General features: G+C 42.3%; 1 protein-coding gene across 1 annotated transcript in view; it reads left to right on the top strand.

Annotated features, from left to right (window-relative positions):
• The window catches only part of GRIP1 (glutamate receptor interacting protein 1), a 751108-nt gene extending 728118 nt beyond the window's left edge, over positions 1–22990 (top strand). Inside the window, exons 24-25 of the mRNA XM_040233396.1 lie at positions 18670–18816; positions 21200–22990. Coding sequence (XP_040089330.1) covers positions 18670–18816; positions 21200–21427 — 375 coding nt within the window. The 3' untranslated portion in view covers positions 21428–22990. The remainder of the gene's footprint in view (positions 1–18669; positions 18817–21199) is intronic.
• Positions 22991–23295: the final 305 nt, after the last annotated feature.

Below are 23295 nucleotides of genomic sequence, written 5' to 3'. Positions count from 1 at the left end.
CCTCATTTTCCACTCAGTCCTCCTTGCCAATCCCCTTTCTTCCTTCAGACCTTCCGAAAATGCTGAGCTCAGGTGAGAGGCTACATTTTTTTAAATTTCACAGCATCTACTGCGTCCAAGGGTCTTCCATATCCTAACAAGTCTTCTGTCCTTCATTCCTGAACCCCAAAGACTAGTTATCCTTCCTGACACTTGAGAATAAACATAGAACACAGCCTCACTTCCCCTTTTGGCCCTGTGGTTGTAGTGATGACTTGGTGCTTAGATTGCGGGGGAGGGACAGTGAGGGCGTCACAGGGAAGTGATGCTGGTGTCTCTCAGACTTTTTTGGCTGAGATGTTTTCCAGAATACATCTTACCTCACAACTCAGTACACACATATACTCACACTTACATATTGGGTTGGCCAAAAAGTTCATTTGGGTGTTTCTGTAAGATCTTATGTAAAAATTCAACAAACTTTTTGGCCACCCTAATAGGTATTGAATAAATGAATCCCCAAATTGCACAGTATACACTAATATTTTCTGTTTTGTTTCTTTTCAAATGCTGTCATATTGAGCTGATTTCAAAACCTGTTAATGGGCAATAACTACAAGTTTAGAGACTCTAGCCTTAGAGAATAGTTTGGCATGAGAGCCTCTGATGACATTTGCCATCCTCACATGGGGTGCCTGTTAAAATGTGGGTTCCTAAGCCCAACCCAGACTTACCTGGTCAGCATTTTCTGGGAGATGAGGCAAAAAATCAACATTTTAGCCACCTCTTAGTGGATTCTTTTGCACCTAAAGATTGGGAATCACTCCTGTAGGTTTTGCTAGCAGGAGGTGGTTATTTTGTGTCAGGGAGATCGAGGGCAACAGCTGAGTGGCTGAGCAAAGAGGAAATGAGTTTGCATTGTTAACCCTGGAGCTTCTAAATTTTATCTTTAAAATTAATTCTGCTTTGTATCACTATTATAGCTTATCATAGATTTTTTTTTTTCTCTTTGCAGATAAGGAGTTTGTGATCTTAACTGCAGTTCATTGATAACCCCTCTTTTCCTTCTGAAGCTTAAATATTCTTTAGGGTCTGCTTAATATATTTCTGAGATAAATTCTAGCTTCACTTCTCTTTGCATATTTTAAAGCAAAAAAAATCTTTTTTCTGTAGATTCACATTCAGAGCATTTGAACTTTAAAAAAAAATCATTTCCTTTTGTCCTGTTGTTTGTGTTTTTCAATAAGATTGTATTCCTTTATTGTATGCAGCTGTTTTGTTTTTTACAGAAAGTTTTTTAAAATTATTTTCCAGAATCTATTTATAGCTGCGGATGGCTCAACTCTTGAACATTTGAGTCACTCGCAAGGAACCCCTTTATTCTTATAGCTACATTTGCTACCATCAGCTTTTCTCTCAGCCAAGTTCATTTTGCAATTTCAATATATTGGAGTGTTTTGAGAGTGTACTTTTGTTCTTCTTTATATGATAAAGTTGTTTTCCTTCTTGGAAGTAGTGTCATTTTGGGTGTTTAGTACCCACGTCTTTTTCAATATTCTCAAGTCAGGAACAGGCTGAACCCTAGGAGGAAATATGAAATAGAAATACATATCTTATTTTGAATGTGACTCTTCACCAAATATTTGCAGTTGGTACTCAAGATTAAATGAACTGTCAGGCCAAGGTTGGGCCACAACCTGCCAGTCATGAGTCACATCACTTTTCTGAACCTCAGTTTGCTCACTTACCAAGAAGGGGGCTGGATCACTCATTATCACGAGAGAGTTCACAAATAGCATTTCCCAGGTGAAGTCACTTTCAGTCTTACCTCAATCCTGCAGTGACAGGAACCCAGGAAATGAGAGCTCCTCAGAATCCTAGCCTTAAAGATGATTCAGGCAGCCGTCTTAGAGCCTCCACAGATGGAGTTGTCCACTGGAATAACACGCTCTTTACAAAGAGAAGTGGACGTGTATTACGTCAGTGTGACAAGCATATTCTCTCCCTGTAAAACCAGGGGCAGCTAACAATCAATGTGGAATTGTAGAATAAGGGTTGGAATTTAGGTTGTACATTTTATGTGAGCAATGCCATCCAGCCCTGACGGCCCTTAAAATGGATCGTTTCCATCAGGTTCCCTTGTCTGTAATTCTAAGACATACTTCTCAAAAATGTAAAAAACAAAATTATATACAAATGATTGGCTCTTGGGGGAAAAAAACAAAAGTTTTTTAGCTCATTAATGAAGAATGACAGCAGGATAAAAACATTTGTTCAAAGGGAAGATAAAGAAAATAGTGTATACGTATCAGTCCAAGGAGGGGGAGAAAAAGAATGTCAGAATAAGATTTCCTAGTTAAAATGAAAGCTGCTCAACGACTTACAGTGAAATGAAAGCAAAGCCTTTGAACTTATCTCTTCTAAGGGACAGAACTCTATTTGCATCCTATCACATCTCTTCAAGTTGCCATCCACTTTTACAGAGGCTGAGCTCTGAGCCATAGAAATGCTAAGTCAAACAGAGAAGCGGTACCTTAGACTCAGATGACCCTTAGGCGGTCTTGTTAGGCAGTGTTCTCAGTGTGCCTGATTTCCCAGTCTTTGATCTCTCATTTCTGTCAAGGACCCACCACCATCCCTCTTCAGAAATAACTTCCCTTAAGTCTAGCCCTGGCTTGGGGATCATTCTTCTTCTGATGGCTTTGCTTGTCTCTTTTGTGATCAAATGTGTTTATTAATAGATTGTATTCTGTTATCTGTGGAATGTTCACTTACAAATAAGGTGACTCCCTGAGGGTCACTGTGTTTCTCTCCAGGCCCTTGGAAAGAAGCCTGCTGAAGCTCTTCCTCCAACATCCTCTGCTCCATTGCATGTCTATTGAGCATCTGGCAGGGCTGCAGTGAGGATCACATTGACAGTGGTTTAGCCTAGAGCTGCTCTCTTTCTTCCCCTTAGATGAAGCACGAAGTTCATTCTTATTTGAGGACCTTTGTAGTGCCACACCACAGCATTCCTTGGAATGAGGAAATTAAACCAGCACTGTTAGTGCTCAGTGCAGTGAAAGTTTGGTAGGTTGTAACTTGGCCAACAAAGGTCCATCTAGTCAAAGCTATGGTTTTTCCAGGAGTCATGTACGGATGTGAGTTCAGTTCAGTTCAGTTCAGTCGCTCAGTCATGTCCGACTCTTTGCGACCCCATGAACCGCAGCACACCAGGCCTCCCTGTCCGTCACCAACTTCCAGAGTTTACCCAAACTCATGTCCATTGAATCGGTAATGCCATCCAATCATCTCATCCTCTGTCGTCCCCTTCTCCTTCTGCCCTCAATCTTTCCCAGCATCAGGGTCTTTTCAAACGAGTCAGCTCTTCACATGAGGTGGCCAAAGTATTGGAGTTTCAGCTTCAACATCAGTCCTTCCAATGAACACCCAGGACTGATCTCCTTTAGGATGGACTGGTTGGATCTCCTTGCAGTCCAAGGGACCCTCAAGAGTCTTTTCCAGCACCATGGTTCAAAAGCATCGGCACTCAGCTTTCTTTATAGTCCAAGTCTCACATCCATACCTGACCACTGGAAAAACCATAGCCTTGACTAAATGGATCTTTGCTGACAAAGTAATGTCTCTGCTTTTTAATATGCTGTCTAGGTTGGTCATAATTTTCCTTCCAAGGAGTAAGCGTCTTTTAATTTCATGACTGCAGTCACCATCTGCAGTGATTTTGGAGCCCCCCAAAACAAAGTTAGCCAATGTTTCCACTGTTTCCCCATCTATTTGCCATGAAATGATGGGACCAAATGCCATGATCTTAGTTTTCTGAATGTGGAATTTTAAGCCAACTTTTTCATTCTCCTCTTTCACCTTCATCAAGAGGCTCTTTAGTTCTTCACTTTCTGCCATAAGGGTGGTATCATCTGCATATCTGAGGTTATTGATATTTCTCCCGGCAATCTTGATTCCAGCCTGTGCCTCTTCCAACCCAGCGTTTCTCATGATGTACTCAGCATATAACTTAAATAAGCAGGGTGACAATATACAGCCTTGACATACTCCTTTTCCTCTTTGGAACCAGTCTGTTGTTCCATGTCCAGTTCTAACTGTTGCTTCCTGACCTGCATACAGGTTTCTCAAGCGGCACGTCAGGTAGTCTGGTATTCCCATCTCTTTCAGAATTTTCCACAGTTTATTGTTATCCATACAGTCAAAGGCTTTGGCATAGTCAATAAAGCAGAAATAGATGTTTTCCTGGAACTCTCTTGCTTTTTCTATGATCCAGCAAATGTTGGCAATTTGATCTCTGGTTCCTCTGCCTTTTTTAAAACCAGCTTGAACATCTGGAAGGTCATGGTTCACGTATTGCTGAAGCGTGGCTTGGAGAATTTTGAGCATTACTTTACTAGCGTGTGAGATGAGTGCAATTATGCGGTAGTTTGAGCATTCTTTGGCATTGACTTTCTTGGGACTGGAGTTAAAACTGACCTTTTCCAGTCCTGTGGCCACTGCTGAGAGTTGGACTATAAAGAAAGCTGAGTGCCGAAGAATTGATGCTTTTGAAGCGTGGTGTTGGAAAAAACTCTTGAGGGTCCCTTGCACTGCAAGGAGATCCAACCAGTCCATCCTAAAGGAAATCAGTCCTGAATATTCATTGGAAGCACTGAAGCTGAAACTCCCAATACTTGGGCCACCTGATGTGAAGAACTGACTCATTGGAAAAGACCCTGACTCTGGGAAAGATTGAAGGCAGGAGGAGAAGAGGACGACAGAGGATGAGATGGTTGAATGGCATTACCGACTCAATGGACATAAGTTTGAGTAAACTCTGGAAGTTGGTGATGGACAGGCAGGCCTAATGTGCTGCAGTCCGTGGGGTCTCAAAGAGTGGGACACGACTGAGCTACTGAACTGAACTGAATGAGTTGCTTTTTAGATGCACTTAAGGATGGGGGTTGATTGCCAGTGGAGCCAGCCCTGTGATTAGAGGTTTGGAGGTTTCAGTCCCACTGCCGACCTCCAGGGAGAGAGTTTGCAGGTGAAATCAGTCACCAATGGCCAGTGGCTTAAACAGTCATTCCTGTGTAGGGAAGCCTCTGTAAAGCCCCAAAAGGATGGGTCTCCAGGAGCATCCAGGTTGGTGAGCACATGGGATGTAGGGACGGGGTTGGGGAGGGTTGCAATCAGAGCCTGAAGAGAATGTAGAGGTTCCACAACCTTTCCACAAAACGGGCCCCAAAGTATCTCTTCCATCTGGCGTTCCTGAATTATACCATTTTGTAATAAACTGGTGATCTGGTAAGTTCTGTGAGCCACTCTGGTAGATTACTCAAACCCAAGGAGGAGGCTACTGGAACCTCTGAGATACAGCTGCTGGGCAAAGGTATGAGTGACGACCTGGGTCTGAAGACCATAGTCTAAAATGGTGGGCTAGGGGTGGGGTAATGTTGTAGGATGGAACCCTTAACCTGTGGGATCTGACACAGCCTCTGTGTGGATAATTTCAGAATTGAGTTGAACTGTAGGACAGCCATCTAATATTGCAGAGTTGTTTGGTGGTGTGGGGAACTCCCTACCCTCAACATACGCAACAACATTTTGCCCACATGGGTCTGTAGGTTATGGAGGTCGGTGAGCTGCTGGTGGAACTGAGAACTGGGAGCTTGAGTCGAGAGCTGGCGGGGAGCCAAGCCAGAGTGCACGTAGGAGCCAGAGAGCAGGGGTGGGTGTGGGGAGGGCCAGCAGGCTGTCCTGAGTTGACATGCTGGAACGGTCGTTGGTCAAGCTGGGCTGACTTGGTGCTGGCTGGGCAAGTGGGAAGGCCCAGGGGCAGAGCTGATGGTAACTAACTAGAAAATCCATATTTTATTATTTTCTTCCAGCCCCACTGGTAGTATAGGATTGTCCTCAAAGTCAATTCATGCCTTGAATTATCAAGTTTAAAGGAACAGGGCTACCCCAGTGGTGTCTGGAAGAATAAACCCAAGTACCCGATGGTTTGTGGGCAAACTGGAACCGTCTCTGAAGTAGGTGTTGGTTTGGTCCTTAAAGGCCATCAAGCAAAGGGCTGAGCCACAGGGAGGCTGCCAGGGCATAGGAACTGCTTCTGGGGTGGCTATCACTCACCATGACATGGCCAAGACACTAGACATACTTGCCCTTAAAATCCAAGTGTGGAGACCTGGCTCTGCTGTGAAGTCTTTTCATGGGACTCAAAACTGGAAACACAAGCATTAAGTTTCTGATCTTTGCCTCGAGGACGTTATTCAGACCTGCGGATGAACTTGCTTAGAAATACCAATGAATGCTCAACTTGAATTATGGTGAAGTCCTGTACCCTCCTGTTAAGGCTTCCGTTCTCAGGAGGGTTAGAGGCAATTGCAGCATGTGTTGACAAGTGGTTAAAATTGAAGTGAGTTTTGTAAAACTGTATCCTTACCTAGACTATTGTTTCAAGAGGCTCGTTGGCCCTTTTGGAACAGAAAAATCTAGCATTGTGTTCATAATCCAGATTCCCCCAAGGTAGCCTGGCACAGAATAGAGACTTTACAAGAAAAATCTTGATTTTCCTGGGAGAGGGTGGAGCACGAAGAGCTGGAGTGTGAAGAGCTAGAGCAGCTGGGAGCAGTTTGCACAGATGCTGGGGGAAAACTGCAGAAGAGCTCTGATGAGAAGAAATACAGCAGATGTGATAAACAATTCATCTTTAGTTTGTTGGGCAGTTGGAAATGGATAAAAACTGCCTGACCAGCTAGGAGGGTATGTGTCAAGAAAAAAAAAAAATCATGATTCAGTGGAAGGAACACAGCAGATGAGGTCAGATACTCTAATACTGAAATCCTCAGGCTTACTGTATTCCACCTGGACAAGTCCATTCGTCAAGTTCAAAGGTCAGTGTCCTCATTACTGGGAAAGGCATGCTTCTGCCACACAGAGTTGCTGGGAGATCAAAGCAATCATATATCGGAAAGTGCCCAGTTAAGGGGTTCATCTGTGGGGGGTGGGAAATGCAACTTAAACCTTGCAATCCTTAGAATTAGTTTTGGACAGGAAATACATCAGAAGTAACTGCTACCCGTCTGCAGCTAAGCAGGAGAGCAGCAGCCACATGGCACAATTTATTGCAGCTGATTTTGAGACCAGCCAGCTGTGTGTCCTATTTCTGTGAATTATTGATTCCTGGAGTCTTACGTCTGTATCATTTTAAAGTTTCATTTTGTTTGCTACTTCTAAGAGAATCATATAACTGGCTATTAAAATTCAGTCTCCTCTAACCTTAGGAAATCTTTCTAGAGAAACGGATTACTTTCATATTTAAACCATATATTAGTCTCTCATCCTGAGGAGTTTGCCATAGAGATACATCAAGTCTAAGGTTCAGGAGAGCCAAGCCTCTTAGCCAGCAACTGTGACTTTACAGTTAATGAGCTAATCTGTTAACCTGGCACTAGTCGACATCCATCTCTACTGTTGTGGTTAGTGTATCCCCACTGCCTGGTGTTGGCAGTGTTCAGTGACACTTACCCTTTTGCCCCTTCTGGGTTCCATACTGTGGAGCAAACACCCGAGGTTCCATACTGTGGAGCAAACACCCGAGAATCACAGGCCAGTTGAGCAATGAAGAACTTTACTGTTATTCTAGGTCTGCAACAAATGTTTCCCCCTTGCAGGGATTCCAGTTCACTGTGTTGAGAAACATGTCTCAGAGCTAAGACTGAAGTGGGCTTCCTAATGTCCATTGCAAACATAGGCTTTGTGACTCTCATATTCAGATATGACTGAAGAGTGTAGCTAGGCTTGCAGAGAAAATGCCAGCCCACTTAGCAACCAGCCAGAAGGTCCACAGGACTGCTCTCCAAGCCTATACTTAATTACTAATGCAACAGAGGTAACTACGATGTGCCACCATCCCCCATGGGTGAGCTGCTTGTCAGTGGAGAGACCATGACTCGGATCAAAAGTGGAAAGGGAGCAGAAAGATGAGATATCCCAGAGACAGAGCCAAAGAGGGGTGCAAAAGCTGGGGCCTTGGGTAGAGACACCTCATACACTAGTAAACAGAGTCCCAAGAGTAACAGACTGTCACCAAGCATGTTAGCTATTTGTCACCTCCACCCCCTCCTCCTTTGCACCCATCTCCCCCTACTCCTCCCCTTCCTACCTTCAATGAAAGAACATGAAGATGGAAAGGACTAGAAATAAACCTGAAGTGTTTCCTCCACTTGAGGCAGGAAATATCCATGAAGAGTGTGTGAGGTGCCTGTGTGTTCAGTTGCTTCAGTCATGTCTGACTCTTGGCGATCCTATGGACTACAGCCTACCAGGCTTTTCTGTCCATGGGATTCTCCAGGAAGGAATACTGGAGTGGGTTGCCATGCCCTCCTCCAGGGGATCTTCCCTACAAAGGGACTGAACCCCCATCTCCTGCATTGCAGGTGGATTCTTTATTGCTGAGCCACCAGGAAGCTCGAGTCTATGATCAGTTCAGTTCATTGCGCAGTCGTGCCTGACTCTTTGTGACCACATAAACTGCAGCATGCCAGGCTTCCCTGTCCATCACCAACTCCCAGAGCTTGCTCAAACTCCATTGTTTGAGTTTGCTCAAACTCAGTGGATTCCATGTCCATTGAGTCAGTGATGCCATCCAACCATCTCATCCTCTGTCATCCCCTTCTCCTCATGGTCTCAATCTTTCCCAGCATCAGAGTCTTTTCCAGTGAGTCAGTTCTTCACAAAACGTGGCCGAGGTAGTGGAGTTTCAGCTTCAAAATCATTCCTTCCAATGGATATTCAGGACTTATTTCTTTAAGGATTGACTGGTTTGACCTTCTTGCAGTCCAAGGGACTCTCAAGAGTCTTCTCCAACAACACAGTTCAAAAGCATCAATTCTTCGGCACTCAGTTTTCTTTATGGTCCAACTCTCACATCCATACATGACTACTGGGAAAAAAACCATAGCCTTGACTATACAAACCTTTGTCAACAAAATAATGTCTCTGCTTTTAAATGTCTGTCTAGGTTTGTCATAGCTTTTCTTCCAAAGAGCAAGCGTCTTTTAATTTCATGGCTGCAGTCACCATCTGCAGTGATTTTGGAGCCCCCCAATATAAAGTCTGTCGCTGTTTCCATTGTTTCTCCATCTATTTGTCATGACGTGATGGGATTGGATGCCATGATCTTCATTTTTTGAATGTTGAGTTTTAAGCCAGCTTTTTCATTCTCCTCTTTCACCTTCATCATGCGGCTCTTTAGTTCTTCTTTGCTTTCTGCTATAAGGGTAGTGTCATCTGCATATCTGAGATTATTGATATTTCTCCTGACAATCTTGATATCAGCTTGTGGTTCAGCCAGCCAGCATTTCGCATAAGGTACTCTGCATATAAGTTAAATAAGCAGGGTGACAATATACAGCCTTGGCGTACTCCTTTCTCAATTTGGAACCAGCCTGTTGTTCCATGTCTGGTGTTCTAACTGTTGCTTCTATTAGTCTGTGATATCTTGTGCCAAAAAGCAGAGAAGTTATCAGAGCATGTGGGTCATATCATGATATCATCACGACATCAACATGAAGGACTCCACTTGGCCAAAAATGAGGAAACTTGAGCTTGCAAAAGAATGTTGCAGTTGATTATAACACATTATATATAAAAAGACCCATAGATTCATATTGATAATGTACTTTTAAAAGGTCATTCCCCTCTCCACTGGAAAAAAACTCCTTGGGATACCACTGGAAATATTTAGTCCACTAATTCTCTATTTTAAAATAGAGAAAGGAAAGGAAAGGAAGAAAGGAAAGAATTGGCACTCATTTTGCCTTTCTTATACAAATTGTATGATCTACTCCACAAACTTGGTAGAAAAATAGCATCCAGTTTGCTTTTTAATCTACTCACACAAGTCCCACAGCCTTATTATCAAGAAGTCCTGCGTCTCAAGTTGGAGAACCCTGGAGCCTCATTCCACCCTGGAGCTTCCCAGATGGTGCTCATAGTAAAGAACCCACCTACCAATGCGGGAGACGTAAGAGATGCACGTTCAGTCGCTGGACGGGGCAGATCCCCTGGAGGAGGGCATGGCACCCCACTCCAGTATTCTTGCCTGGAGAGTCCCATGGGCAGAGGAGCCTGGTGGGCTACGGGCCATGAGGGTGCAAAGAGTCAGACACGACTGAAGCGACTCAGCACACACATCCCACCCTACTCCCTGTACAAGACTGGGGCTTTCTCGGCTCAAAGGGAGGGCAGACAGACCTGGCTCCAATGTCATAGGTCACATGATGTCACTGTGGAGCTTTGTCCTGCACAGTCCCAGCCACCCTGCAGCTTTTTGCCTTTGCTCATTTCCAGCATGGCCCTGGGGCCACGGAGGCAGGGTGTGGCCTGACCCTCAGAATTAAATCCCTCTCCGTTCACACACACAGCACATCCTGGCCAGTTCTGACTAGTTTCCAAACTCAACCACATGGTATGTCAGAACCAGTCACTTCATCTATTCATCAAAATACTAGCTCTACAATGTGGCAGGTACCATTTAAGGAGTTTGGGATATATCAGTGAACAAAACAAGGATCCTTGCCCCCCTCAAGGAACTTAGAGGGTGGACATCTCCCCTCAGGCCTTTATCTGAGCCCTAGTTACCGAAAAAGACATATCCTCCCCTCCTGATGACTTTTGCTTTGGGTGAGGGGATGTTCTCTCATTCATGGATCATTCTCTCATTCATGGATGTTCTCTCATTCATGGATTCATTCTCTCCCCATGGACCATCTGACCCACTCCTGTATTCTTGCCTGGGTAATCCCACAGACAGAGGAGCCTCATGGGCGACAGTGCATGGGGTCACAAGAGTCAGGACACAAGTTGGCAACTGAGCACTCATGCATTATTAAGGTACGTGTCAAATGTGGGGACTGGATTTTGCTAACACACTCACGCACCTCTTCTATAGTCAGGTAGGACTTTCTGATTGTGTAAGTGAGTGCCACAAAAGTGATCTTTCCACATATATCAGGTTATTTCAGGTCTTAAAACTTCACATACACTACTTCATTTAAAATTGTGTTTCTTACCCATCTAGCACATCGTAAGGTCCAGGTGAACCTTATGATGTACTATTTGAAGGACTGAGGATATAGCAGTGAAAAAAAGATACAGCAATAAAGCACGGCCATCCTGAGTTTACTGTCCAGTGATGATACCTGACTTGACCCTAACAATCCTGCAAGATGGGTAAGAAACACAATGCTAAATGAAGTAGTATTAGTCCCCTCATTTCCTTTTCAGAAAGAACGTGTACTAGCCCCTCTGGTGTGTGAAGTAGCACGGAGAGCAAATTTCAGTGTGCTCAGAACCTGGCAGACGGCAGTTCAGAGTGGGGTTTAAGACACTGCATTTTCACACCATTCTGAGAGATGGTGATGCATCTGTTCAGGACCAATCACCCTTTAACTGGCAAGACAGGGCTTTTTTTTTTTTTTTTTCTCATAAAGCAAAGATGTAACAAAATTCTGGCCCCTTTCCTTCTAGTGTATTGTGGGAAATAGGCAGGTGGGGTGAGATGTTGCTATACCCTATTTCATAAGACCTAAGATACCTCTGCCTATAAAACATGGCCTGATTTCAGAGAACTGAAAACATGAAGAAAAAAAAAAAAACACAGTACATCTTATGAAATGAGGCACTTGAGTGGCATTAGAATATAATAGTTGAGTGACTGGAGTCAGACAGACGTGTCCCCACTATTCAGTACCTCTGTGACTGTGGGTAAGCTTGAATTTCCTCACCTCTAATACGGCAGAAACCACCAAGGCTGCCTGGTGATTAGACTTGACCCCGCCAGCTTGATATATTAGTTCTCTGCTGGGTGACATGAAAATCCACAAATGACCACTTTGTATTTCCTTCAGCATTCCATACTTCTCTGAAGTGAAATAACTGGGTATAGAATAATAATACTCTCCTGCTTGGAGAGTATTAATCTTCACATTTTGCCCTATATAGCTCTAAACTGTTTTACTCCTTTGCAAGAATGTATTTCGTGTATGATGTGTGTTAAATATACATTTTAAAATGTGCTCAGTCGCACAGGCGTGCCAAATTCTTTGCAATCCCATGGACTGTAGCCCACCTGACTATTCTGTTCATGAAATTTTTCAGACAAGAATCCTGGAGTGGGTTGCCATTTCCTCTTCCAGGGCATTTTAAAACAATCAGAGTTAAAAAGCAAACCCCAATCATTGCTTGATATGTGCATTGGTTGTTGCAGAGGGTGTGCAGCAAACCTTACTAAAAAAGGCAGTCAAATTGTTAAGTGAGTGTGACTTGCTGAGCACAGTGGCTGGTGTCCAGCACAGTGGGTCTCAGTGGACATGACACATAAATGTGTTTCCCTCTGGAAGGCAACCTCTTCTCTCTCTGCCTCTCTCTCTCTCACTGCTGTTTCTCAGCACTTGGAACCATGCTCAGAACATGGAAAGACTCAGTACACATTTGATGAACGTGTGAACCTCTATCTCTTGTGGGTGGTCAGAAAGAGGCCTGGGGGTTGGGGAAAACTTTAGCTGGTAGCACTGGCCTTAATGCAGAGAGAACAGGCTGAGGCCCATAGCTGAGAAGGGTGAATGGCTGGAATTGGGAAACCAAACCCAAGAAAGGGAGTGAGGGAGCTACTCAAGCCGGGCCCTAGGGGCGGGTGTTTCTTAAAGGAGTACTTCTAGGTCTTCTAAGACTTCTTTAAAAAATGAACTGAGTTCACTTACAATGTTTCAAGTGTACAGCCAGGTGATTCAGTTATATGTATATATACAGATATATATATTCTCTTTCAGATTCTTTTCCATTATAGGCTACTATAAAATATTGAATATAATTTCTGTGCTATAAAATAGGTCCTTGTTGATCTATTTTATATATAGTAGTATGTATCTGTTAATCCTAAATTCCTAATTTATCACCTCTTCTTACAGTGACTTCCCCTTTGGTAACCACAAGTTTGTTTTCTATGTCTGTGAGTCTTATCTGTTTCGTAAATAAGTTCATTTGTATCAGTTTTTTTTAGATTCCACATTAAGTGCTATCACGTGGTATTTGTTTTTTTCTGTCTGACTAACTTACCTTAATATAATCTCTAGGTCCATCCATATTGCTACAAATGGCATTATTTCATTCATTTTAATGGCTGAGTGATATTCCATTGTATAGATGTGCCACTTCTTGATCCATTCATCTTTCAACAGACATTGAGATTGCTCCCATGTCTTGGCCATTGTAGTGCTCCTGTGAACTCTGGGGTGCGTGTATCTTTTCGAATTATAGCTTTGTCCGGATACATGCCCAGGAGTAGGACTGCAGGATCATATGGTAATTCTGTCTTCAGGTTTCTGAGGAAACTCCATAGTGTTTTCCAGCTTTTGTTATTTGCAGACTCTCTGATCATGGCCATTCTGACTGGTGTGAGGCAGTACCTCATTGTAGCTTCAATTTGCATTTCTTAAAAATAAGCAATATTGAACTTCTTTTCATGTGCCTGTAGGCCATCTGTATATTGTCTTTGGAGAAATGTCTATTTAGGTTTTCTGCCTGGTTTTTGATTGGGTTGTTTCTTTTTGATATTGAGCTCTATAAGCTGTTTATATATTTTGGAAGTTAATCTCTTGTTGGTTGCATTGTTTGCAAATATTTTCTCCTGTAGGTTTTCTTCTCATTTTGTTTATGGTTTCCTTTGCTGTGCAAAAGCTTTGAGGTTTAATAATGTTCTATTTGTTTATTTTTGCTTTTGTTTCTACTCTAAGAGACAGATCCAAAAAAAAATATTGCTGTGATTTATATATCAAACCATATATAAATATGCCTGTTTTCCTCTAGGAGTTTTATAGTATCTAGTCTTACATTTAGGCTTTTAATTAAGTTTGAGTTTGTTTTTATATATGGTGTTAGAAAATGTTCTAATTTCATTCTTTTCCCAGCACCACTTATTGAAGAGATGGTCTTTTCTCCATTGTTCTGGCCTCCTTTGTCATAGATTACCATAAGTGCATGGGTTTATCTTGGGGCATTCTATCCTGTGATATATCTGTCTGTTTTTGTGCCAGTACTATACTGTTTTGATAGTATAGTCTGAAGCCAGGGAGCATGATTCTTCCAATTCCATTCTTCTTTCCCAAGCTTGTTTTTTTAATTAATTTATTTATTTTAATTGGAGGCTAATTACTTTACAATATTGTAGTGGTTTTTGCCATACATCGATATGAATCAGCCATGGGCATACATGTGTTCCCCATCCTGAAACCCCCTCTCACCTCCCTCCCCATCCCATCCCCAAGGGTCATCCCTGTGCACCAACCCTGAGCACCCTGTCTCATGCATCAAACCTGGACTGGTGATCTGCTTCACATATGATAATATACACATTTCAACGCTTCCCTCTCAAATCATCCCACCCTTGCCTTCTCCTACAGAGTCCAAAAAAACTGTTCTTTACATCTATGTCTCTTTTGCTGTCTCGCATATAACGGTCATCGTTCATCTTTCTAAATTCCATATATATCCTTTAGTATACTGTACTGGTGTTTTTCTGACTTACTTCACTCTGTATAATAGGCTCCAGTTTCATCCACCTCATTAGAACTGATTCAGATGCACTCTTTTTAATGACTGAGTAATACTCCATTGTGTATATGTACCACAGCTTTCTTATCCATTCATCTGCCGATGGGCATCTAGGTTGCTTCCCTGTCCTGGCTATTGTAAACAGTGCTGCAGTGAACATTGGGGTACAAGTGTCTCTTTCAGTTCTGGTTTCCTTGGTGTGTATGCCCAGCAGTGGGATTGCTGGGTTGTATGGCAGTTCTAGTTCCAGTTTTTTAAGGAATCTCCAAACTGTTCTCCATAGTGGCTGTACTAGCTTTTGCATTCCCACCAACAGTGTAAGAGGCTTCCCTTTTCTCCACACCCTCTCCAGCATTTATTGCTTGTAGACTTTTGGATAGCAGCCATTCTGATGGGCATGAGATGGTACTTCATTGTGGTTTTGATTTGCATCTCTGATAATGAGTGATGTTGAGCATCTTTTCATGTGTTTGTTAGCCATCTCTATGTCTTCTTTGGAAAAAATGTCTGTTTAGTTCTTTGACCCATTTTTTGACTGGGTCATTTATTTTTCTGGAATTGAGCTACATGAGCCGCTTGTATATTTTTGAGATTGTCAGTTGCTTCATTTGCTATTATTTTCTCCTATTCTGAAGGCTGTCTTTTCACCTTGCTTATAGTTTCCTTCATTGTGCAAAGGCTTTTAATTAGGTCTCATTTGTTTATTTTTGCTTTTATGTCCATTATTCTGGGAGGTGGGTCATAGAGGATCCTGCTGTGATTTATGTTAGAGAGTGTTTTGCCTGTGTGTTCCTCCCAAGCTTGTTTTAACTATTTTTGGTCTTTTGTGTTTCCATACAAATTTAAATTGTTTCTTCTGGTTCTGTGAAAAGTGCCATTGGTAATTTGATAGGAATCATATTAAACTGGTAGATTGCCTTGGGTACTGTGGTCATTTTCACAATATTGATTCCTCCAAGCCAAGAACATGGCCCACTTTCCATCTATTTGTGTCCTCCTCAGTTTCTCTGAGCAGTGTCTTGTAGTTTTCAGAGTACAGGTTTTTTGCCTCCATGGGTAAGTTTATTCCTAGGTATTTTATTCCTTTTTGATGTGATGGTAAATGGGATTGTTTCCTTAATATCTCTTTCTGATAGTTGTTAGTATACAGAAGTAAAACAGATTTCTGTATGTTAATTTTGAATCCTGCAATTTTATCAAAGTCATTGATGAGCTCTAGTACTTTTCTAATGTCATTTTTAGGATTTTTCTATGTATAATATCATGTTACATGCAGACAGTGAGTTTTACTTTTTCCTTTCCAGTTGGGATTCCCTTTGGTTTACTTCTCTGATTGCTAGGACTTCCAAAACTATGTTGAATAAAAGTGGCAAGAGTAGGCATTCTTGTTTTGTTCCTGTTCTTAGAGGGAATGCTGTTAGCTTTTCACCATTGAATATGATGTTAGCCATGGGTTTGTCATATATTGCTTTTATTATGTTGAGGTGGAGTCCATCTATGCCCATTTTCTGAAGACTTTTAAAATCATAAATGGATGTTGAATTTTATTTCTTTAAGTTTTTTTTCTTTGAATGTTGAATTTTTATCAAAAGTGTTTTCTGCACCTGCTAAGATAATCATAAGCTTTTTATCCTGTTAATGTAATATGTCACACTGATTGATTTGTGGATACTGAAAAATCCTTCAAGTCCCACTTGATCATGGTGTATGATCCTTTTAGTGATTGAGTTTGCCAATATTTTGTTGATAAGTTTTTGCATCTATGTTCACCAGTGATATCTGCCTGTATTTTTCTTTTTTGTGTGATATCTTTGTCTGGTTTTGGTATCAGGGTGATGGTGGCCTCACAGAATGTGTTTGGAATTGTTTCTTCCTCTGTAATTTTCTGGAATAGTTTCAGAAGAATAGGTGTTAACTATTCTTTAAATGCCTGTTCTTCATTCCTTCTAGTGTATTTTTCATTCTAGTTATTGTATACTTCATCTGCTGGGTTGTTCTTTGTATTCTCTAATTGTTTATTTAAAACTTCTAACTCCTCACTCTGCGTCTATTCTGCTCCCAAGTTCTTTGATCATCTTTAAGATCATTACTCTGAACTCTTTCTCAGATAGATCATCTTTCTCCACTTCATTTAGTTCTTCTCCTGGAATTTTATTCCTTGATCTAGAACACAATCTTCTGCCACCTCATTTGGTCTCAGTTGCTGTTTGTATTTTTATGTCTATTGTAGATTAGTTATATTTCTCAACCTTGGACAAGTGGCCCTCTGTAGCAGACGTCCTATGCGTCCCAGCTGTATACTCCCCTTTCATCACTGAAGCTAAATGCTCTAGGGGTTCCCCTAAGAGGGCTGCAAGGGTCCTTCTTTGTGGTGGGCTGATTATGCAGGCAGTCTAGTAGGCTTGGTTGGTTGACATGCCTTGCCCTATGCAGATGCTGCTAGTACTGTTTAGTCAGGTCAGGTTACCAGTTGGTTGATTGTGCAACCCTGGGAGGCCTTGGAAGTGGTGCTGGCTCACTGGTGGGCAGACACAGGGTCCCAAAGACTGGGGCTGTTGCCCACCTACTGACAGGTGAAGTCAGATACTGGGGTTAGTGCTGGACTACTAGCAGGCAGAGCTGGTTCCTAGAGTCTGGCTGGAGGGCCCAGGTGTCTCAGAGCTCATTTCAGATCAGTGATTTAGAGGGTCAGAGGAGTGTTCACATGGCTGAATATTCCCCAGTGTGTCTGCCATCCGTGTCTATGTACCCAGAGTGAGCCAAGCTCCTGCCTCTCCAGGAAACCTTCCAAGACCAGCAGGCAGGTCTGGCTTAGCCTTCTGTCAAACGGATGCTTTTGTCCTGGGTCTTGGTATGCATGAGATTTTGTGGGCACCCTTGGTGTGCATGAGATTTTTGTGTGCATGAGAGTGACGTCTATGTTCCCCTCAATCCTGTGGGGCTCCTGCAGTTAAGCCCCACTTGGTTTCAAAGCCAAATGCTCTGGGGCTTATCTTTCTGATGTTGAACCTTGGGCTGGTAAGCCAGACTGTGGGGCTCAGAACGGTCACTCCTGTAGAAGAACCTCTGCAGTATAATTATTCTCCAGTTTGTGGGTTGCCCACTCAGGGGGATGGGATTTGATTATATCACCAGTCCACCCTACCCCCCACCCCCGCCCCACCCCACTCATCTCATTGTGGTTCCTTCTTTGCCTTTAGTTGTAGGTACTTCCTGGTAGGTTCTAGTCTTTTTCGTTGATGGTTGTTCCCCAGATAGGTGTGATTTTGGTGTGCTCATGAGAGGACGTGAGCTCAGGGTCTTTCTACTCTGCCATCTTGGCCTCTCTCCCTTTCACAATATTTTTTGAAGCACTGATTAGAATTCCAGAGAAAACACAATGATGGGCTTCCTGGCTCTTGCTTAGAGGCAGAGAATATGCTGAGCACTGTACCCAGCACAGCACCAGGCATGGTGAGCAGGAAGGAAAGGTCTTTGGCTTAGTCCTAATATCCAGCTGCAAAGGGCTAACCCTGGCTTCTCCCAACACCTGAGGTTGCTCCAGAATAGAGACATGAATGTGCCCCTGGGAAATTCTCAACTGTATACACCTGATGATTGCAAGTGAAAAAAACAACCTCTCCAGCATGTCTCCTCCTTTTCCAGTTCTGAGTGGGAGTTTGGAAATTCCAAGGATGTTCCTGAAGAATAGAAAAAAAATCTTCATGATTGGGGTGTGTGTGTGTGTCTCTGTGTGTGTGTGTGTGTCTGTGTCTGTGTGTGTGTCTGTGTGTGTGCTATGCTCAGTCATGACTGCTTTTGCAACCCCATGGACTGTAGCCTGCCAGGCTCCTCTGTCCATGCGGTTTTCCAGGCAGTAGAGTGGGTTGCCATTTCCTCCTCTGGGGACCTTCCTGAACCAGGGATTTAACCCAGGTCTCCTGCATTGGCAGGTGGATTCTTTACCACTAGCACCAAGACTGGGGGGAGCTGCCTAATCTATTATGTTACTGAAATTAGTTTGAAAAGATGGTTCGTCGAGAAGTTTCACAGGCAAAAGTCCTCAACCTACCAAAATACTGCCCCCCCTCACATTTTCTCACCTTCCAGGTGACCCTGTACAAGGGCTCTGACATGGAGGACTTCGGATTCAGCGTAGCAGATGGCTTGCTGGAGAAAGGAGTCTATGTCAAAAATATTCGCCCAGCTGGGCCCGGAGATCTTGGTGGCCTAAAGCCCTACGATAGGCTCTTACAGGTAAGACCTCAGATGAAATTTTATCTAACTTTTTAAAGTCCTATTTGACCAGTGTTCACATATCCTCCTTCGCCTCAAGACCAGATCAGAGGCCCTCCTAGAGAGGATAGACACTTTTTCCCTTAGTAGAATTTACCAGTTACCGAAACAGCGTGTTTCCCTGAATACATTCCCCAGCAGATTCTAAACTTGTGAATAGGCATGTGTGCATGCTGTTGCTTCATGTCAGTCTCTTTGCAACCCTGTGGACTACAGCCCACCAGGCTCCTCTGTCCATGGGGTCCTGCAGGCAAGAAAACTGGGGTGCACTGCCATGCTGGTACCTTACTCTCCCATTTCCCATTTTGCAGTGTTTGATATCTCATCTCACACAGCATCTAAAATCCAAAAGCTGAACCGTATTTACTCATGATCAGGTTTGGTTTCACTGAGGAAAGCAAATTCCTAGATCTTATGTCCAGTTTTCAGGAAGAGCATTTTGGAGGAACAGCAGAAGGGCCGCCATCAGTCTTGAACGTGTATTCAAATAGAATGAGTTTGTCCCTAAATAGCTGACTTTCAAAGCATGAGGCTGCTCTGATGGTTGGCTTTTAGACACATGTTCACCAAAGCAAGTTTACACTGATTCATTAGACAGTCTGAAAACCAACTCTGATGATCTTTTTACCATGGCAATATAACAATTAGACTTGTCCTAAGAATATGGAACACTTTCATTTTTCATAGATACTCCAGTATTTGTTGAGTAAGTAACAATGGACAAATGATTTGACCTCTGTAAATTAGAGATATACCTACTTTTGTGGAAGCTGAGGCTATAGAAGCAGACTGGACTCAGAATTGTGAAGGGCATTGAATGCCAAGCTTTTAAGACTTCATTCTGGAGGTCTATTAATTTCTTATGCAGAATGACATATTTCATAATTCAGAAAGACAATACAATTATGTCCTAGGTGGACTGCTGTAGGGTGGAGAAGGGGAGGATCACAGGAAAGGAGACCAGGGGGTAAGGGTGAGATGCTTGTGCCAGACCTGAGCCTTTAATGCCTTCTGTGCATCCTGGTGGAGCAGTCAAAGGCAGCTTACAGTTTGCATTTGTTGCTTAAGAGAGATGTTAGAGCCAAAACTAAAGATTTGGGATACTGAACACATGGATTTGGATAAAGCTGCCTAGGGTGGATTTCTAGTATGAAAGAGAACTAAAGATAGAACTCTAAGGAAAACAAAATTTAAAGGATAGGATGAAGTAAAGGTGGGAAAGGGCTGAAAGTGAGCAGTTAAAAGGGTATGAAGGTCAGAGCAAAGTGGTGTCATCAGAGCCAAGGAAGGAGTTTTCAGGATGAGTAGGTGTCAAGAGTGGCTAAAGGGGATGAGCACTCAAAACACCATTCCTATGTTGAACAACTGGGGTCATTTATACAATATAAGGCTTCCCTGGTTGCTCAGCAGTAAAGAATCTGTCTGCCAATGCAAGAGACACAGGTTCAATCCCTGGGTCGGGAAGATCCCCTGGAGAAGGAAATGGCAAGCCACCCCAGTATTCTTACCTGGGAAATCCCATAGACAGAGGAGCCTGGCAGGCTACAGTCCATGGGGTCACAAGAGAGTCAGACATGACTCAGCAACTAAACAACAACAATACAATATAATGGTCAGGTCCCAAACTGAGAAGATGGGAGAGAGAATGAAAAGTCAAGGACTGGGAGGAAGCAGCATGGAGATGGTTTTTAAACTTGCAGTGGGGGTGGGATCATGAGAACTGCTGAGAGAGGTAGTTCAGTATCATCAAGAGCACGAGTTGTGGGGGACTTCCCCAGCAGTCCACTGGTTAAGACTCTGCCTTCCAATGCAGGGAGCATGGGTTCAGTGCCCAGTCTGGGAGCTAAGCTCCCACATGCTGCAGGGTGCAGCCAAAATTTTTTTAAAAGAAAGAAAACAAAAAACAAAGCACAGCACAAACTTCGGAATCAGCCAGACTGCCTGAGGTCACATCTTTGCTGGACCACTCACCAACATCCTCTCTGGACCACTTACCAACTGCTGGTCTTCGGCACTTCTCCTAACCATTATGTGCCTCACTTTCCTCGGCTGTAAATTGGGCATGACAGCACTTTGGAGCACCTGCCATGAGTAAGGCTATTTGCTCAGCTGGGGGATGTTACATGTGTCCCTGCTCCCTGCCATCGAGGGCCTTACAGTCTAGTAGCAGAGAATAAGTAAGCTTATGCCCCTCTTATAGTGTGCTCAGGGCTGGGATAGACTGTCTGTACAGAGTGCTATTTAAGCACTTTCGACACTCTTATCAACCTGTTATATTTGCAATGTTACTCTGGGTTTTGGGAATTATAACAATAATTCACCATGGTGCTTCTTGCCATTTCAGGTTAATCATGTCCGAACGAGAGACTTTGACTGCTGCCTTGTTGTACCCCTCATAGCGGAATCTGGTAATAAGCTGGACCTGGTTATTAGTAGAAACCCCCTGGCTTCACAGAAGTCCTTAGAACACACTCTACCAGGAGGAGAATGGAGTGAACAGAACAGTGCTTTTTTCCAACAGCCGAGCCATGGTGGTAATTTGGAGATACGAGAACCCACTAATACACTATAGCAACGCTTTTTATAAAGCGGGACAAAAGACAATATCTACATGGTGCTAAAAAAAAAAAAATCCCTTTAAGATTTCTGTGACATCTGAAGCACAGATAATCACGTGGCATTAACTGCAAGCACAGGGGTCTTTTAAATCTCTCATGGCTCATGTTCACTTCCCTTTTCAAGTTGAAGAGGTTTCTTTGTTGGTGATCACTATGGTATATGACAGGCAATCCCCTGCCAAACCCAATGGTAGAGAAAAAGAAAAACAGGCCACCCCTCTCTACAGTTAACATCAGAGGACATTTGTTCACAAGTCCATCTTCCTGTTCCTTTTTAAAAAGAGAAATGTCTGTTTGAAAATATTCTCTAAAATAATTTCCTTAATTCACTTTGAAATCAGTTTCTTACTACAAAGTTATTCATGTAAGAATTTAACTGACAAGGCTTTTCATAAAGCTGGCTCTGCTAGAACTAGTCTGGTGAGCTGCTGGGACTGCTGCTATGGGAGGGGTACAGGTATAAAATTATCTTACGACGTTTCAGCAACGGTGCACGTAGGAGACCATAATAGGTGGTGGTACATGTTTTGCCCAAGTATAGGAATGATTTTAACTAAGATGTATGCTATTCCCTATGCAACAAATTATCAAACAGGATATGTCTTGTGACCTGTTTTTTGGTTTTGTTTTTGTTTTTTTTAAGGAAACATTTTTTAATAGCTGAAAACTCTCTGGTAATGAATTAGGGTGTTTAGTAACACTGAGAATTAGTTAAATTATCTTATTTTTAAAATTCAAGACTAAGAATTTGAGAATGAAGAGTCTATTAAAATGAGGTTTATCTTAAGGATAGGCAAATGAAACTCATACTGCTTGACATGCTTTGAAAACTGGTTAAACTGAGGGGTGTACAGCACATGTACGTAAATGACTCTGGACTGTCTTTTGTTCTGAGCCATGCCACTGACTGAAATTGTAAATACATTTTCACAAAATGCATTGCCAATTATTACCATCCCCCAAAGCAATAAACTGTGACAGTTGCTTTTAATGTCTGTCAGCAACTGTTTTCATTTGTTCAGATATTTTGAATAGTTACACTAATAACTGTTATTTGGTGAATATTTAAAAAAAAATAGATCTGTATATTGACTGTAGAATCTCCATACTGAAAAATTATTTTCCAAACATCTTTATTTTGGTCAATAATTAAAACAACTGCTTAAGTAAAGCATCTGAACACTGTGTCCTTTGTTTAAGGAAAAAGTTCACCTTTCGTTTCTGTGCAAAGAAATATATTATTTCAATCATATTTCAGAACCGCCAGGGCAAGAAAGTATAAAGCAGAATCATGTTAAGAAAAAGATCATGAGTCACTTAAATATGTATTTTTATTTGTAACAAACAAGTATTAAACTGTAAAGTATTTTTGTACAAATTTAATACTTTAATAGCATGGTATTTATCGTCTATGTATGGTTTTGGGGAATTCAAAATTGTTGCAAATATTTGTATGGGAGTAAAAAAAACCCTCTACCAAATGGAATAAACAGTGATTTTAAAAAGCCAAAAAAAAATGACCTTCTTTTTTGGTGCTTTGGATATATTTTAGTGTTCTATACTGAGCCCTACACAACACTAATGGTTGCATAATTTTCTAAAGGAGGAAGGTTTTGCCATAAACTTGAAAAGCATCATGGAAGAGAAGAACTATGGTTTTGATATTTGATCTGGGTTTGAATTCCAGCTCTGATACTCACTGAGAGTATCAGATTTACTTTCTTGAGTCAGTCTTCCCACCTGTGATACTGAGGGTCATATCTACATTCCAGTACTTTCATGAGGAGAGGTGTGACACATATGTAAAAATGCTGAAACAGCT

The sequence above is a fragment of the Oryx dammah genome, unplaced genomic scaffold (genome assembly GCF_014754425.2).
Source record: "Oryx dammah isolate SB20612 unplaced genomic scaffold, SCBI_Odam_1.1 HiC_scaffold_29, whole genome shotgun sequence".
NCBI lineage: Eukaryota > Metazoa > Chordata > Mammalia > Artiodactyla > Bovidae > Oryx > Oryx dammah.
Note: the sequence above shows the minus strand (reverse complement) of the source record. Positions and strands in the feature narration are given on the sequence as shown.